A 19,673-nucleotide genomic window follows, 5' to 3' on the forward strand; every position below is an offset into this window, starting at 1 on the left:
GCTATCCAATGTAGTTAGGAAGGAGGACACTAATAGTTGGGGGGGGGGGATGATCAGGAAAGGCTTCTTTAGAAGTTGTTGCTTGAGCTGCATTCAGAAGGAAGAGGGGGATTCTATGAGCGGTGATGAAAGAATGGATTCCAGGAATGCAGGACAGCCAGTACAAAGACAAAGAAACAGGAAATGGAACGTCATGTGTGAAGAACAGAGGGAAGACCAGTTTGGGTAGATTGTAGAATGTGGGAGGGGGAGCAATGTTCATTGCACCTGGAAAGATAGGTTGCAGACAGGTTATGAAGGGCTTTAAAAGCTAATCAGAGTGGTTTATATTTTATCCTAGAGACACATGACATGTTGACATCCGCATTTAAGGAAAATCATTTTGGCAGGTCTGTGGAGGATGGACTGGAGTGAAAAGAGATTTGAAGCAGGCCAACCAAATAGGAGGCCATTGAGATATGGCGATGAGGACCTAAGCCAAGGTAGTGGCTCTGTTAATAGAAAGACCGGGTCAGATGTCAGCAATGTCGCAGAGCAAGAAACAGCAAAATTTGGCAACTACTTGAATTTGTCAGGTAAGGGAGAGAGAAAAATCAAAGATTCCAAAGTTATGGTCCTGGGAGAGAGGAAGAATGCAGGTACTTCCTATGAAAATAGGGAATTTTGGTAGAGAGGGGAGAAGGAAGATACTGAGTTCTTCAGTGCTATAATTGTATCTGGTTAGAACCAACTCTGGATCTTTTCAGACAGATTCAAAATTTGGAAACTTTCAAATGGTAGTTTATCTCTGAGTCACTCACTCTATCCAGTTAAAAAATAAAACAGGATAAAACTCCACTTGTATCTAAAGTTAAGAACACTATTTAACTTCACAAAAGCAATCCAGACTGCTCTTCTCTTCCATTGAATCTTGGCCATTTGCAGTGACTGTCCAAGACACATCTAATGATGAACCAGCTCTATGGGTTGTCCTTCCAAATGCACATCGTAGATGTTGTAGACAAGGCAGGGACTTGCCTGAGCTTTCCCCCAAACTCATCCAAATAACTTTAAATGATGCCTCAAAACAAATTCTGGAGTGGCAGAACCCACAAAAGGATGGGGTGAAAAAAATTTCCAGTCTAAGACAACTTAGAAAGTTGGCAGGAAAGGTCTATTGCAGTGGGGTGAGTGTAGCACAGTCCAGTGCACGCCGTGTGCCAACAAATCAGCAGGAGACCTTGGGGGTGACTGAATCAGTGGTGGCAGTAGCAGTTTCCAGACCTCTCAGACCACAGGTGGTAAAGATGTCAGACAACTGGTCAGAAGGAGATGACAGGGGTTCCCTTGCTGGCATTGTGTGCAGGACTCTGTTGCATTGCTCATACTTGGATCTGGGTTGCAGTCCTGGGTCCCAGTCCCAGGATGAGGAGGAACACTAGCATGCCAGAGCTTGTAGCTACAGGGGACCTAGGACCCTGGGCGCGTTCTGGGGTGGAAAAGAGTGCTTGTGATTACTCATAGATCAGAGCACAGGCCAGGGGAGTAGTAAACACACCTCTCCCTCAGTCATACCACCTTGGAAGAACCAAAAACTTACAGGTCCCCAGAATTATCTCTGAAAACAGCTACATAAAAAACCTGAAGCTTGGGACAGTGCCCCCTCCTCTCTGGAAGCACAGCCCCACTTTAGCACAGAGTTAAACATCAAGAAAAAGGCTGGAAAAAAGTTACTATGGTGACAGGGGAGATCAAAACACAAACTCAGAAGACGACAACCAAGTCAAAACTGCTACATCCAAACACATATCAGACTAGATAATGAGCGTTCTTCATCTTCTTGGTTTGTCCTATGTGGATAGTAAGGCTAAACTATTTTGAGTAACAAAGGCATCTCATTTAATCTCTGCATTGTCCCAAGGCTAAACGGAATAAGCCCAATGTCATCCAAATACCAGATCAATATGGATCTCCTCGCTATGTATAAGGACTCAGCATCAAATCCTAAGCTTCACTCTAAATAAAACAAAGGTCCATCTCTTCTTCTTACTAATGATGCTATACATCTTGCTGTTTGTAGAGTACCAAAGTCTTAATACCGAAGAATTAAAATTTTGTCATCCAAAGAACAATGGAAAAGTACATAGTGGATAAGTCAGCTTTGACACATTCCCAGTCAAAAATTTATCTTAAAGAAGCAGGGTGGGGCAGTTAAGTGGTGCAGTGAGTGGAGCACAAGCCCTGGAGTCAGGAGGACCTGAGTTCAAATCCGACCTCAGATACTTGACACACTTTCTAGCTGTGTGACCTTGGGCAAGTCACTTAATCCCCATTGCCCTGCCTTCCCCCCCTCAAAAAACAAACAAAAAAATAGCAAATGAGCAAGGTAAAATCACACACAAAAAAGAAGCAGTGTGAAGATCATCATCAGAGAAATTTATGACTGGAAAAGGAACTGGGCTGGTCATGCAGCAAGAAGGAGGGATATCCAAGTAGGACAAGACCAACAAATCTTTAATTGATGAAATGTCTGGATGAAATGAAATGAAATACTGTCTGGATGCTGTAATTCTATAACCCTTTTTTGCTAGGTGTACAAAGATAGGGTTTTGCTTTTTAGAATTTTGTAATTGTAGATGCTATGCTTCCTCACTAAGGAATATAAATGTCAGTAATGTTTGTTATTGAACATATTGGTACACATACTTATTTCTATATAGATATTTTAATAAGTAAGGCCTTTATTCCCATTAGGATATTTGTATGTTGGAAATTTATTCACCCTTACCTATGCAATTTGAATGGACATTTCACTTGCAAAATCCAAGGAAAAAACCTATCAGCACCTCTGCAAGACCTTGGCTCCTTCCCTCAAAAGAAAAAGCCAAGGCCATTCTGCTGGAACTATCCAGAAAATTCATATGCATCCCACAAACATTCATTTTTCCTTGCTTTTGATTTAAACTCTAAAACTAACCAAAAAGGTTTTTTTCTCTTCTCCCAATATTTTTTCCCAAATTTCCATAGAACCTGGCTTCATGGAGCATACCCTCCGCCTCCCCTTCCATTTCCATACATTCATCTCCTTCAGCCAGTTACTGTTCTCGAAGATGCTGAAACATAGGTTCACCATTCTGGAACACCCCACCCCACCTCATTAAAAAGGAAGGAGCATCTTTAACATACATCAGTGATTAGACTTTTCCTTTTTAAAAAAAAAAATGAAAGCTAGGAAGCCATCTTTGTAATTGCCATACTACCTACCACCCCAGTTCATATGTTAGTTTGGAGTATTACATTTCCATCTCTAGACCACCTGAAGCCTCATTTAATAATTGCTTTTGTTGGACACATAAATCTTTTGTGTGGGTTTCCTTTCCCCTCCCTACTGACGATGCTGGAGTACCACAATATCACGCATCTGCAGAGGCAGTTGCCAAATGAAGGAATTGAAATGAATCTGATTGAAATTGAAATTGAAACTGATCAAGTTTCCTCCTCATTTTTAAACCTCCCAGACTCAAGAAGCCCTCCTTCTAATTGCTGCAAGGAGGGGACTTAATTTGCTTATTTGTTTCATAGGCATCCATATTTAGGTATCCAGTCAAGAGATCTGGAGAAAAGTGCCCAGAATGTTTGGGGAGACTTCATGTGAAGTATTCATGGGAGGACATGAACAACACAGTATTGACTTTGCATTGAACTTACTATATAACTCTGGTCAAATTATTACCGTCTTTGGGCCCCTATTTCACCATCTGTAAAATTAGGGGTTAAACTAGATGATCTCAAAGGTCTCTTAGCTCTGATGTTCTTTGTCTGAGATGTGACTTAAGGCATTGTGTCAATGAGACCTTGTCCTGTCATTTACCTTGAACCTTGTGACCCTGGACAAGTCACTTGATACTCTCAATGTCTTAGTTCTTCACCTGTAAAATGAAAGGGTTGATTGAGGTAACTTCCAAGGTTCTTTCCAGCTTTAAATCTGTGATCCTATAATCTTATTATTATCATAGGGTGAGAGGGATTAAAAGGAGAAAGGGCCTTGGAGATAACTTAATCCAACCTCTTCATTTTACAGAGTAAGAAATGGAGACTCAGAGAAATTAAGTTTAAATAATTTTCTGAAAAATCACATAGTAATTAGGAGAACAGGACTTTGAACCCAGGGCTTCTGACCCGAAATACAGTCTTTTGTGTGTTGTTCTACCTGGCACAATTACACTGGCTCCCTGTCACCTTCAGGATCAAATATAAAATCCTCTGTTTGGCATTCAAAGCCCTTCATAATCTGTCTCCCCCACCCCTGACCTTTCCAGTCTTCTTATATCTTAATACCCCTCAACCAAGGTACTCTTAGATCTGGTGATACTGGTGTCCTTGCTGTTCCTCAAACAAGACACTCCATTTCCAGACTCTAGGCATTTTCACTGGCTGTTCCTCATGCATGGAATGCATTCCCTCCTCTTCTTAGCTTCCCTGGCTGCCTTCAAGTGCCAGCTAAAATGCCAACCTTCTACAGGAAATTTTCCCAGTCCCCCTGAATTTTAATGCCTTCCCACTGTTGATTATTTCCAATTTATCCTGTATTATAGCTTGTTAGTACATAGTTATTTGCATGTTGTCTCCCCCATTAGACTGTGAGCTTCTTGAGGGCAGGGACTGTCTTGTATCTTTCTTTGTATCCCCAGTGCTTAGCACAGTGTCTGGCACATAGTAGATGCTTAAATAATGTTTACTAATTCACTGATGACTCTTCCCAGAAAAGATTTCTGGTTGTGGAGTAGATGTATCGTGTAATGTTTGAGACTTCTTGACAGAGCCTAGGTCCAGGAAAATGGCCATTCTGTCCAGTGAGCATGAGTCTTTACAATGGAACTACTGAGGAGGTAGGGCAGTACAAGAAGGTCTCTGGGACTGCTCTTGTTCTGGCTTCTTAAGCCAGCCCTGAGCTACCCAGAGCAAAGAGTACAGGTAGGTGCATATTGCCCTCAGACAAATTGAGGATCCAGAACTCCTATGTGCCTTGCTTCCTTTCGCATAAGCCCACAGATAGCAAAGGCTCTAGAAGCCCACTTCATGACTGATCTTGCAGAGAAGGGGCCATGAGTCACTCATAATCTGTGTTCGTAGAGTCCTTGTGAGGCCTGTCTCTGCCTTTGGTCCTGAAGGCTCCTTTTAGGGTTGAAGCTAGGGTTTTTCTGGGGCTCAGTGTCCAACACTAAGAAGGCATCTCTTCCAAATAGAATCTCAAATAACCCACAATTCAGGTCCCAGCTTGATATTCCTGGCTTTCAATCTGTATAGTTCCTCTCACAGGAGTTGGTTGAGAAGGGGCCAACAGGACTCTTGGATATCAGTTCACTCACTTTACAGATGTAGAAAATGGGGCATAGTGAGATTTCTTCAAGGTGACAGGATACCTTCTCCACTGTCTAGGTCCCCCTTCATCTCCTCTCTTTGAGCTCTCCTTATTAAAGTCACCTGATGCCAACTCCTGCCAAATTACCAGCCCTACAGGGGAGCTTCATGGCTTCAAACAGGTTGGGCTGCATTCACTTCCCAGGAGCTGTCCCTCTCCTCCCCATCATAGTCATTAAGAAACAAGCAGGGAGGAGACACTTGCTCTCTGGCCCCAACCTTGGCTGTCTGGCCCTCACCCCGGACCCATATGGAGGTGTTAAGTGGATGTGTAGATTCCTGTCATCTCATCTGGGCCAAAGTGAGTCTGGGGAAGCTAGCTCAAGATGGGGGTTTGGAAGAGAGGGAGGTGGAGAAGTAGGGAGGGATGACTCTTGGCAGGGATGCTGGTTGGGTGTATGGGGAATGTCAAATGCTTTCCTCAGACCACATTGAAACTAAGGAGAAGCTATTTAGATGAAATGATGGGGGGCTATTTCAGTAGTTTAGTTAAAAACCTGGCTGAAACTAAAAAGTCCTTGCTTTGGGGAAGCTGGAAGCTTTGTCCCTTAAAGAACACTGTCAGTCATAGGAACGTCAGCCTCACCAGGTGGTACTGGGAAAAAAGGACCATTTCTCCCCAAGCTGGGCTAGTGCTATAAGGATTAGGGAGCCACTCTAAGTGAATGGAACTGGAAGAAACAATGAAACATAGAACCAAGGAACCAAACAATCTTAGAATTAAAAAATTTTGGGATGCTGAAATCTTAAAAATCTTAGAACCCTAAAATTGGAAGAGATCTTAGAAGCATGAAGAGGTGAACAATGTTTTCCCCTCAACCTAAAAAGCTAGTTCTCTTCTTTCCTACCGTATGCATGCATCTGAATCAATCAACAAGCATTTATTTAGCATCTTCTATATGCCAGGCATTGTGCGAAGCACTGGAAATACAAATGCAGAAAATGAAATAATCTCTATTCTCAAGAAGAAAAATTACATCCTAATGTACAAATAAATTTTAAAAATAAGTTCAAAGCAATTAAATACAAGGGAGTTTGGGAGGTGTAGGAAAGGTCCTGAAGGAAGAGAGGGACTCTATGAGGCACAGGTGAGGTGGAGTGCATTCCAAGCATGGGAAACAGTCAGTCCAAAGACAGAGAGATGCAAACTCGGGTGTTGTATTGGAGAAACAGAAAAGGCCAGCTTGACTGGATTGCAGAGTATAGGAGGGGGAGTGGCTCCAATGAGTTTGGTAATCTTGGCCAGAGTAGGGGGTGTTGTTGGTCTCCTTTCTGTTTGATCAGGTTTCCTCAGCACATTGTTCTGGTATTAGAGGCTAGAACGTCTTTTTCTCCAATGCTCTCCCCTCCTTTTCTTCCATGTATATCTTATTTACCTTTGAAGGGATTCAAGTCCCTCTTCATTCATAAGGCTTTCTCAAGCTATACTTAAGGATAAAATAAGCACCTTGAGCTCCTGTAGCATTTATTTTCTGTATTTTCTGTACTGCTCCTATAGTGTCAGAAGATCTTACATTGTAATGTAACTATTTCATATCAGTATGTCTGCTCTCCTAACCAGATTGTGAGGGCAAGGATTCCACATTATACCTATGTACCTCTCCTTCTCCTCTCTTCCCTCATTACATACTCTACGCCCAGAGCCCTTCTGCACATATAGGAACTTAGTAACTGAGAATTTGAGAGTGGGGAGGGGCTGGAGACAGAGAGGGAGAGAGAGAAACAGATAGACAGAAACAGAGAGAGAGAAAAGGGAAAGAGGCAGAGATGAGGCTAGAGGGAGAAGACATTGGAGAAAAAAAAATTTTTTTTAAAAAGGACACCAATGATGAAGCATAGTGGCCACTTCCTGAACTAGAAGTGATAGACTCAAGATTCAGAATGAGATAAATTTTTGTACATGGCCAAAAAAAAAAAGAAATAAAAAAAGGAGAGAAGGAAAGAGGTAAGGAGTATCAAGAGGTGGTGACAATTTCTTTCCTTTTATGGACAGAGAAACAAAAGGAAGAGAAGGGATAGATAGATAGATAGATAGATAGATAGATAGATAGATAGATAGATATAGATGACATAGATAGCTATAGATATAGATATAGGCAGTAACTGTCCTTCATCAGGAAATTGTTCCTGGGGGAGTATAGACTGGGGAGATGACCTTGGACCAACACTGACTGAGTCACTCTTAGGAAATCCCTTCCTTTGCGTATACAAACACACATACACTATGTATGTGTATTCATGTATGATACATACATATTATAAGCATATAGATGTTTCCTTGTTAATCTATTTAGCATCTGCCTATATGAGCTATAGATCTCTATATAATCTATTTTCTATCATCTCCTTATAACCTGTTAGCTATATCATAGGTATGTGTAGAATTTGGTCAAAGTGTGCCAGCATATCTCAGGGGAACATGCCCATTGGCCTTCCACTTTTCTGTACTTATATGACCTCATAGGAGAGGTGAATTAGTGCAGATAAGAAACCAATTATTGTGAAACAAGGTTATCAAAATATTTCTAAGAAACAAGCAAATTCACAAACCCCAGGTTAAGAGCCTTGGTCTAAATGACCTCTAAAGTCCCTTCTAGCTCTAATATTCTATACTTTATCATCTAATTAGTTATTATTTACATCTTTAATTAATCTTTTTATTGTGATTTATATCTCTCATCTGTTTGTCTTCCACCAGCTCTCTCTATATATCTACTTATCATTTTTCAATCAGTATTATCATTTTTCTCTCTAGTGTTTTCCAATTTGTACTTCCTTTTGGGTTCCATGGCACATCATTGAGAGTTAGGAAATGCAGTTCCCCTCCCAACCCAAAGAAACTATGTTGGAAGCAATTAGCTTCTGATCAACCTGGTCAGTGTTGGAGACTGAGAGGCTGATTACAAAGAACTAATTGAAACTCTCTGTCACAGAGCCTGTCACATAGCTTTTGCCAACATTGATATAAAAATTTTTTTTAACAATTGGTGTGTGTTTGTGTGTGTGTGTGTGTGTGTGTGTAAAATGTCTTCATTACCTCATTCCCTTACATCAGGACCAATTTAGATATTTATTGGTGGGCATAGAAAAAAATTCAGAAATATTGGATGATGCCTAAGATCCCTTTCGGTTCCAACATTTTATAATTCTTAGTTTCTACCACACTCATACCTGTGTTATATCTTTATCTTGTTAGGTGCTTTTTCAAGTCCCATCACATATACATTCTATGATCTAGTTTTAATTATCTCTCCTCAATCATCTATTTTTAACATACTTAAAGCTGGCCATTATTCCAATTCCCTGAACTTCCAGTTATCCAGAATTATAAAAACAATATTATAATAAAGCATAATTATATGGAGCAACATTGAACAGGAATTTAGTGGCTGTCATTGCTAGAAGTCCTTCCAATCTACTGGTCAAAGTACTGTGTACCCCAGACTCTTCTCAGGCATCTACTCTCACCCCTTAGATTTTTGTGAAATATTCCCTGATGTCTCTACCCTGTCACAGTTGCCTGAGGTACTGCTGCTGCTGCTATTGCAAACACCCATAGCAGATGCAAAACCAAGGGGGCGATAATGTATGTAATGTGACAGATTGAATCTGGACCATTTTAAAAATAGATACATGAAAAATGGACAATGCTCATGACTGCTACGTGTGCTTCAACTAGTCATCCCATTAGGCCTGAGTTATGGGTTCTTATTTATTATTCTTTTCCTTTCAATTGTTCCAATTACTCAGTTATGCAAAATAGGTCCAATTTCAGATATGGATAATTTATAATGCATCTGTTATCAGTATCACCTGTTTTCTGAAGATCAATTTAACCAGATAGGGAGAGGATCATTACTAGTAGATTGGTCATTTAGGTGATGAATTCTTTGGCCATAGAAGCCCACGAAATGATGAGATAATATGCAAAATGAGCACCAGTCCCATGTGGCCCTTTCTTAATTCTGTAGTGATGGTAGCAGAAGAGGGGACAGGTAAATATTGCATACACTGTCAGATGAGGTTTTGCTTAATTGTTTTGCTTTGTGAAAAGGGAGTTTTGTGGAAAGGGAATTGTTAGTGAATGTCTATGGTGTAAAAACAAAAGGCAAAAGTCATAGAATATGAAAAGAACAAAAGAGCAGAGGATCCTAAGAATCATAGATTTTAAAAACTGTGTAAACATTAACTTGGTAGTCAGTACTCTAAATGTGACATATTTGTCTAATAACCAATGAAAGGATGTACTATTGGGGAAATGGGAATCATAACTAAATGAAACCAAAAGACAAAAATAAATTGTGACTCGCATATCCTCCTTAGACAAAAAAAAAGAGGAATTGGCAGAATTATTTTTATCTTGTCCAAAAAAAAAAAACAACATAATTGCATTGGACAGTTAATCATCTCGTACTTTGGTATGCTTGATAAGCATTTGCAAAAAGACCACCAACAAGATAATTGCAATTTAAATGCCAACATAAGAATGAGGAGCTTATAAGACCTTCCAAAATCAATCAACATATACTTTAATATTTGGTACTTTCAACATATGAAGGAAGAAGGTAAAAAAATTGGAAAACAAGGTTCAAGAGTAAGAAACAACAGAGGTCAAAAGCCCACGCAGCAGCTTTGTACCTATAAATTGTATACACTTTCTTCAAGAAGAGAGTCAAAAGATGCTAGACATGGTTAGTACCAGATAACATCATTAAAAATGAAATTTATTAACAGTTAAGAAAAAACTAGTTGCTAATGTGGGAGTCATTCCAGAATTAACTTTTTGTTTACATCAGACCATTGAATTATTACAGCAAAGATTAAAATCATTACCAAATTAGATGAAAGGATAAAAATTAGAAGGTATGATTTTCAACTGAGGCAATTTCAACTTGATCCACTTAAACAAGTTCTTGATGGCAGAAAACGGGGAACAGATAGAACAAACATCAACATAGATTGTCAATTAAATTTCCCACATAAGTTTAACCCATGTAAATAAACTGGCACAATGAGGATACCAAAAGAGCCTCAAAACATCTTCAACCAGCAAACACTTGATTTCCTTGCAAAGCAGAAAGATATGTTAGCCAAGGGAGATGCTAGTTTTAAAATATGCTCATTTGTTAAATTTTATGGAGTACAGTCAGTGGAAGATTATGAGAAATATCTCATAAAGCAGTGAGAGGCAGTAGGAGGAAAAACAATCTTACAGAAAGCTTAGTGAAAGGCCAAACTAGGCCAGATCATCCTGAAGGCATTTAAGGATAAAATTGAAAGGACAACTAATAGACTAGAAATGGAAAAGATCTATCAAAATATTCTGTAACAAACTATTTTCTCCTATAGTTATGGGGCCATCACATTTGGACTCTAACAGTATTGTGCACACTGTGCTGAATGTACTATTGGTGAAACTTGAATCATATCAACCTTGACTATAAATGAAGTCAGAAGTCAAATTAACAAGCATTTATTAAGAACCTAGTATGTGCCAGATAGAAAGAAAGGAAAAAAAAAATAATCCTTGCCCTAAAGGTGCTCATAGTCTAATGGTGGAGATAACATGCACAAAGTTATGTACAATAATGAGACCGGAAAAGGTTTCTTTCAGAAGGTGGTATTTTAACTAAGAATTGGAGAAGTGGAAGAAGCCAGGGAAGCCGAAGAGACAGAGGAGGGAGAGAATTCTAGCCAGTGAAAATACTTAGAGTCAGGAAATGGAGTGTTTTGTTCAAGGAAGAGCAATGAGGCTTGTGTCATTGGATTGAAAAGTATGTTGAGGGGAATAAGGTGTCAGAAAACCAGAAACCTAGGAAGGGGTCCATTAATGAAAGGTGTTTTTGCATTTGATGCTGGATGTAACACTGGAGCTTATTGAATGGAGGGAGTGACAAAATCAGACCTGTGCTTTGGTGAAATCATTTTGTCAGTTAAGTGGAGGATAGGTTGGTGTGGGAGATATTCGAGACAGAGAACAATTAGAGTACTATTGCAATAATCCAGGTATGCAGTGATGAAGGCTTGCACCAACGTGGTGGCATTGTTAGAGGACAAAAGGGGTATACACAAGAGATATTCCAAAGATTGACCGACGAGACTTGGCAACAGCTTGGATATGGGAGAGGCAGGGCTGAGAGAGAGTCATACCTGTGTTTCAAACTAGGGTGACTGGGGAAGATGATGGTGCCTTAGACAGTGATATGGAAGTTAGAGAGATGGGATAGTTTGGGGAAACAATCATGAGTTCTGTTTTGGACATGTTGAATTTAGGATATCTGTGTTAATGTCCAATATGCAGTTGGAGATGTAACTAGAGGTCAGAAGAGAAATCAGAACTGGATAAATAGATGTGAGAACCATCTGCAAAGAAATGATAATTAAATCCACGGGACCTGAGGAAATCACCAAGCAGAATAGTATAGAGGGTGAAGAGAAGGACCAGGACAAAAGGAAGTTGCAACTTGTAAGTTCTTCTTGGAGAGGAGGAAGCAGAAATGATGCTAAAGAAAATAATAATGGGAAAAGCACCATTATATACCAGAGCAAGCAAACAAAGAAGAGATCCAAGGTAGAGGTGACAGTTCTGAGGGCATTGATTCTCAAATATAGGAAAGCGGGGAGGATACCAAACACTTACGTAATTCAGGCCCCTTAAAATTTTAGGCTCACATGAATTCCTAGGAACCAAAGGATCATATTTTCTCTAATTGCCAGTTACTATAAGAAAATGTCCTAATATATTTATGGTATGACTCATGCCTTGGTTTCTCCCAATATGGGGGAGAGATGGATAATATGGTTTAGAGATGTCTCCAGCACCTGTACAAGGGGATCAATGAGACAGTGTGATTATTAAGTATGGGACAGCCTCTAATCCTGAAAAAAAAAATGCAGAAGATGCAAACGACCCATGAGTGCTCCTAGAAAGATACAGAAACATATAAAGCACTCCAATAGTCAATCAGCTTGCTTCCTCTAGAAAGGAACTAAACTTGGAGTTGCTTTTGGAGCAAACTTTTTGACCATCCAGTTGACATCTTTCCCACAGAATCCAACACAAATCCCTGTGTAACAATCCAGTCCTGATTCAGGCTATTCTGGTAACTCAGGTTTGAGATGGAAATAAATGTGACACTTGTGGAACACCTGACAATTAACAAAAGGAATTTTACTTAGCCATAGCAGGGGAAGAATATCATGAAAGATATAACATTGATTCAATTGAGCACAAATTCCCGGGGCTGAGCTTGGGTCATGCTGGTCCGTCACTCAGAAGCCTAAGGTAGGAGTCAGGTAACTCCTCATGCCCTAGATTTTGTACTTAGGGCACTAGAAAGCTACTTTGGTAGCCTAAGATTTTAATCTTCTGGGCCAATGACATCTCAAGGACAATCTCAATTCCTTTTAAGGAATAAAATTCAGTAGCTTAGTCTTTATGGATCTGGGCCTTAGGATATTGCTCCCACCATATTCCCTAAGACTTATAATGCCACTCTGTGGTTTAGATTCCTTCTAAAAGGTAAATATATTTTGAGAGTTTCTAAGCAAGCAATCCCCTTACTAGTATTCTTACCATATAAGCAACTAATCATAAAAGGGAGGGGTGGGGAGAGGAGAAAAGCAAGGTCCATATATCTTGCTCTCCACCTCACCCTCCACCCCCATTATGTGGTTTTAATGCTTCAACTATGGTGGCCATACTGGCCATCCTCTTCCTTTCATTCTCCTGGGCCTCCATTAGCCAATCCCCAGTAGTTCTGTATGATCTCTTATCAAGGTGCTCTCTGGAGCCTATTGATGAAATCTCTCTCTTTGGCCAGTGACCTAACTTGAGAATTCTTGAACTTGAGAATGCTAGAACCAAGGCTGGCACTGCCCAAGAAATCTCTCTTCTCAGGTTAGAAAGCTAACTCCTGGGATCATGCTGCCTAGAGACTTAAAAAGCTCCCTTCCTCCACATAGGAACTTAGAGTTCATGAGCACTGTCTATGCTGAGTGGACATGTACCTATCTGCATTTGCCATGTACTTCAATCCCTTTCCTCCATCCCCATCGTCTACTCTTTTGGGTTGTCAAGTCAGCTCTCTGGTCTCCAACAGTGTTCAGAAAGGGAAACAAAGGTATACAGGAGACAGGAATTGGAGGTCCAAGAACTCCCTCTCAAGTTCCCTGGGCAAACACTTGCTATGTAACAAGTACATCTGCTGTACTGTCTCCTGAAAGAGGGAAGGAGAAATTCCCTGAAGAGAAAATCCCTGAAGAGAGCAAGAAAAAAGATTAAACTAGTGCTTCAACTCAATTTTATAGACCATATAGAGAGGTGGCTCTGTTGATAAGAGTCTGTCCCTCTGATTCTCGATCAATCATCTGGAGGTCCCTGAGTACATATACACTTCACAGGGAAGAGCCTTCCAGATGCTTTTAAACCAAGGCTGATGCTTCATAATTCCATCAAATTGGGGGATGAATCACACTGAATAGGGACTCCCCTCAATCAACTTCTTCCCCCTCTTAAATATTTTTGTGCCCACAGATCAAAGTAGGGTGCTTTCAGGCATATTGGTTCATATCCCCAAGTCTGGATAGCACTTTGGCAACTTGGAGAAACCAGCTGTCACCCTCTTTTTGTTTGCCTCCCCCAGTGGTAGACACTAACAATGTTCTAAAAATGTCCCTGACACACACTTCTCAGACTCTTATAATATTAACAGCCCTTTGTGAGACCTCTCATAGCTGAAAAGCCCAGAGATCATGCTCACCTCCCCAAAACACAGCAAAACAATTTCATGAAATTTCTATAGGCTCAATTCTACCTTGGTGCTTGTAGAAGTCTGTCCAAACCCAAAAATAATTAAGAAAATAAACATTATCAGTAAAAAGATAAAACTTTTTTATAATTGGCTTTCTTCTTTAGAGAAGTCTAGACCTACATGATCTTCTGAAATGTGTGAGGCTCTCCCAAAATGATTTTGAATTTGGGGGTCAACTGGGAATCAACCTGTCACCTTCAGATGAAAATCAATTTCTCCCCACATATCCCTATAATACCAAGAGCAATACAAAATTAAAGAAATGGTCACCAAAGATATGTGGTGCTCCCAAAAAGAGTTTGGCCCCTTCACGTCAGTTTCTGCACCCTTCACTAAGGAAGACTCACACCTGCCAGAAGGCGAAGCAGGAAGTTGGGGCCAGAGGCCACCACTCATCTCTCCTCAAAGAGGATTACAGAGCTAGAATTGTATCTACCCGCTCTCTTAAATATTATTTGTCTGGGGAATATGATCCGGTTCAATCTAACTTTGTACCCTTGTGTCATTTTGACGGGGAAGCAGGGCTTGACCCCTTTCCCACCAAATAACAGTTCCACAATGAACATACATTGTAAATAGCCAAGAAACCCATTTATCCAATTCATAGCAAAACAGAAATCAGTGAAGGTATACATAGGAGAATATATACCAGACAATTCAGAGTGAAGGAGTGAGATAACTTAGCTCAACTAAGAAAGTCCTAGATCTCGCCCAAGGGGAAACTCCAAAGTTTCTAGAGTAGCAAACTGGAGACAGAGACATGATAGAGACTGCCAGCTTCTCCTGTGTCTTTCCAGAGTCTTTTCTAAGTCTTCAAAGGAGCCTAGATGAAAACTGAAGCTCTCACCTTTTGCCAACTCCACCCTGCCTCTCGTGTAGGGCAAAACCTTCCCATCTACTGATAAGGAGAGAGAATCCCATACCATTGGGCTTGGGGACAGGGATTACATATGCATATGTCTATGTTCTTTCAGAAATCCCCCACAGGGGATCTATTCAACATACTAGGGACCTTTTTTCAGGTCTCTACTACAGTGCTGCCAGGTTGCAACTCCTCAAGTGTTGTAGGGTCCCAACCAGTTTGTGGTCTGGGGGATGGGGAGTCTCTATTCCTGAAGTTCTTGGGTTTACCTGACTGATGGTCACAGTCAGTTAGCAGTTGGTATTGGTAGTGGCAGACTTGCTCCATAAGGGTTGCTCCCTCCAGGAGGCCAAGCTGGAAAAAGGTTTAGTGGAGGTCGGGGGAGAGACTGCTACTCCTGGGGCGCTTGATCTAAGCTCCTACCTGTTCTTCAAAGTGGACTTTGTACTAGATCTCCTCCATGATGGTTGCATATACTTCTGCTGGGCATACAACTCCTTGTTTTATGCTTTACTTGACACTAATAATCAGGTCACCAAGCAAAATGTCTCCCTTATGAAATTCTGTAGGATTTTAAAATATGCCTAGAAATCACTTTGTTGAAGAGCTTTCAAAGTGGCATTTTGATTTATTGAATCAATTCCTTTTTTAAAAAGTCAACAAACAATAAGAACAAGTGGGATCTTCTATTCTCTGAACCCTTTAGTCAATTGTATAACTGTAAAAATGTCACCTATTAGAGAATATTTGCAGGATCTTCTTCATGCCATTTATGTATCTTCTTAAAAGATAACAATATGTATATAGATTATTCTTATAAGGATTTTCTAAAGATAGGAATGAAGGCACATGGGTCAGTAATTATTGCTACTTTCTTGGTTGGCTTTTTGTCTAATGGTAGCTGAGTGGTTTTTGCATTTGATCTCGTGAGTGCACGTATAAGAACTGGAGATCTTTTTTATCACATTTGGAGAAATAGACTTGAAGCATGAGTCACACCATGAGTATATTGGGAGATTGTCTTTTTTTTCTTGTGACTTTTAAAAATGTTTATGTTTGCAAGCATTTATTATCTTTCCCTCTTAATATTCTCCCAGACACCTCCCCCACATTGACCAATGAAAAAGAAAAAGAAAACTCTGTTAACACATTATACATACAGCAAAACAAATTCCCCCCCATGCCAGGTCCAAAAAGGTATGTCTTTTTCTGCATTTTAAGTTCATCAGGTTCCTAGCAGGAGGCGTGTGTCATGTTTCAGCCCCCAACCAGTGGTTTATCATTGATCAGAGTACTAAAGACTTTCGCAGTCATTTGCCTTTATAATATTATATATATATATATATATAATATATACATATACATATATATACAAATATACATATATATTACATATATATATTTATATATATAAACTTTTTTCCTAGTTCTGCTCACTTCCCTCTGCATCAAGTTATAAAGGTCCTTCCCATTTCCTCTGAAACTATTTCATCACTACTTTTGCACAATTATATTCCATGCCATTCACATACCATCCTTTGTTTAGCCATTCCCCAATAGATGGGTACCCCCTTAATTTCCAGTTTGGGGCTACTACAAAAAGAGCTGCTATAAATATTTTTGTACATGTAGGTCTTTTTCTTCTTTCTTGGATTTTCTTTTTTGAGTAGAAGTCTAGTAGTATCACTGGGTCAAAGAGAATGCACTCTTTAAGTAACTTCTTGGGCCAAAGTTCCAAATTGCTTTCAAAGATGATGGTGCCAATTCACAGCACCACCAAAAATACATCAGTGTGCCCATTTTCTCCGAACTCCCCCAATATTTTTCATTTTCCTCTTTTATCGTCTTTGCCGATCTGGTAGGTGTGAGGTACCCTCAGAATTACTTCAATTTGCATTTCTCTAATCACTAATAGTGATTTGGACCATACAGTTGTTACTGCTTGTTCATATTTTTTGACGATTTATTGTTTGGGGAATGGTTCTTAGTCCTATAAATCTGAATTAGTGTCTGATTCATCTTTATTATGAGACCTTTATCAGAGAAGCTTACTGTGAAGATCTTTCCTAGTTCCCCATTTCCCTTCTATAGCAGGAGATTTTCCAGGATTAACTCCATGAAGAGGTAACAAGCCAACGGGATAAAATTATATTTTAGTGGTCAGCCCCCATGATTAGACCCAGGGGCTTATATTTTTGTCATACAAGGCATTAGGAAACCATTAAAGGATTTTGAGTAGGGAAGTGACATAGTCAAACTTATTTTAGAAATATTGTCTTGGCAGCTTTGTGAATGATTGATGGGAAAGACCAGAAGCCAGGAGACCAATTAAAAGGCTTTTTAGAATAGGAAGGAGGTGATTGGAACTTTAATTTGAAAAATTTGGATGGGGATAGCCAAGTGGCAATTGATGTCACCAGTTCAAGGAAGAAATTAGGTGGGATATATTGATTTGGGTCATTTGAATAGATAATTTTTTTTAAAATCAGCTAAGTGACACAGTAGATAGAGTGCTTGGCTTGGAGTCAGGAAGATTCATCTTCCTGAGTTCAAATCTGGCCTCAGACACTTACTAACTTCATGATCCTGGGCAAGTCACTTAACCCTGTTTGCCTCAGTATCTCATCTATAAAATGAGCTAGAGAAGGAAAACCACTCTAGTATCTTTGCCAGGAAAACCCCAAGCAGGGCACAGAGTCGGCAAAGGGTTAGATAATAAATGTATATATAATTTTAAAGACTGTGAGAACCCAGAGGATTTGGGGGATCTTGGGTCAGAAATTATATGGGAAGGGCAAGAAGAGGAAAAAGAGAGGAGGAGGAGGAGGATCATGAAATTTTAGAATTAGACAGTCCCTCCTCTAATCCAACACCCCTTCCTCGATTTTACAGATGAAGATACTGGCATCCTAAAAAGTGAAGAGACCTTGTCCAAGGTCACCCAGTAAGCTGGTTTCAGACCTAGGTCCTCTGACTATAAGATCACTGTCCTTTCTTTACCTTTTCTTTACATTGCTACGGCGGGGGAGTAAGATAAGAAGAGTATTGCTGATGCTTTCTGTCCTTATCTCCCATAGCAGAAGCTTGAATATTGCCAGAGCTGCCATGTCAGAAGGAGAGAGCAAGGACAGTGTGGGCAGTGAGTGTCCTGTGTGCTATGAGAAGTTTCAGGACCTAGAGGGAGCCAGCCGGACGCTGAGCTGTGGCCATGTCTTCTGCCATGACTGCCTTGTTAAGTACCTGCTTTCATGCAAAGTGGATGGGCAGATCCAAAGGACCATCATCTGTCCTATCTGCCGCTATGTCACCTTCCTCAGTAAAAAGAGTTCTCGCTGGCCCTCTTTGTCATCATCAGAGAAGAGTCCCCAGACCTTGGCAGTCCCTGTGGGCCTGGATAACCTGCCCTCTCTGGATGCCTTGGGACACACAAACTCTGTAACTATTCCGCATCCTCTCTGGGTTCCTTCTCAGGGTCAGACAAGGGTACCCACCCAAAGCTCTTCGTTTCCCAGGGACCTGCTGCCTGGCCTAGTCCGAGAGCCCCAGATCTTTATCATCAGTCGACATGGGATGCCACTAGGGGAGGAGGACAGTGTCCTGCCCAGGCAGAGTCTAGCTGACCTCTCAGAAGCAACCCCAGCACAAAGGTCTTTCTGCTCACGTTGCTGCCGTTCTCGAGTAATGCTGCTGCTAACTCTCATTACAGTAGTGGCTATAGTAGCCACTATCCTGCCCTGGGTCCTGCTGGTGAGGAAGGAGGCATGACTTTGTCTGGGGATGCATCTGCGCAACGTCCCATTAAAGAGCAATCCTAGAAGCTGAGAAACTTCTGAGCCAGACAAGAACGCAGAGAGCTCAGCCTCACATGATCATGGACATTTTCAGCATTCGAAGAGAAAAGACAGAAGTCTTGAAGCTAAACACAATGCTGGTTCCATCTAACCAAGCCACTTGGAGTTCTCAGGAAGGATTAAATGACCTAGGAGAGGATGGAGGAAGTCTTAGTATAATTCTGCTATAGGATTGGGAAAAGTGGTGGTTTTTTTCCTACCAGCCAGCCCAGGAGGGAGTCAGGGCAAAGGAAGTGAAGGGCAAGACAAAGTGCATCTTCTTGCCTCAAAGTCCAGTTTGGAGATTCTGGAGGCTGGAAGTGGGACTTGAAGGATTGCTCCTGAAGGAGTAGTATGTCAGAGGGAGTGGTAACCCCAGCTGCCTACCGGGAAGCATGTACTTGAGCCAAAGTCAGCTAATAATATCCCTTTTCCCTCAAGTCCCACTTCAGAGCAATGCTCATAAAGAGCCCAAGGAACAGAGGAAACCTAATTCACAGACAGCCCCAGTACTTGGGTCTCTGATAACCTTCACTTCTACCATGAGGCCCCAAAGAAGGAATGGTACTTAGGGAGACATCTTAGTAAGCCAGAACCACTCTTTCCTCCAATAAAGGAGGGGTCTCTGGAAAAGCCCTTTCCTTCCTTTCCATTTCAGGCAGAACAGAGCCCAGGGGAAAGCAGAGAGTGTGGAGGCTGCTTCTCCCCTCTTCTTGTAGGATCCTGAGCCCTTCTCTTTCCCTTCAGGGAAGGCTCTATTGCTCACTG

The 19,673-nt window shown here is 40.8% G+C and overlaps 1 protein-coding gene across 1 annotated transcript; it reads left to right on the top strand.

Moving 5' to 3' along the window:
* Nucleotides 1-18,180: 18,180 nt before the first annotated feature.
* Nucleotides 18,181-18,840, top strand: RNF222 (ring finger protein 222). The gene has a single exon (XM_036767264.1). It carries the CDS (start codon nt 18,181-18,183, stop codon nt 18,838-18,840), a length of 660 nt encoding a protein of 219 aa, XP_036623159.1.
* Nucleotides 18,841-19,673: the final 833 nt, after the last annotated feature.

The sequence above is a fragment of the Trichosurus vulpecula genome, chromosome 7 (genome assembly GCF_011100635.1).
Source record: "Trichosurus vulpecula isolate mTriVul1 chromosome 7, mTriVul1.pri, whole genome shotgun sequence".
In the NCBI taxonomy this organism is placed as follows: domain Eukaryota; kingdom Metazoa; phylum Chordata; class Mammalia; order Diprotodontia; family Phalangeridae; genus Trichosurus; species Trichosurus vulpecula.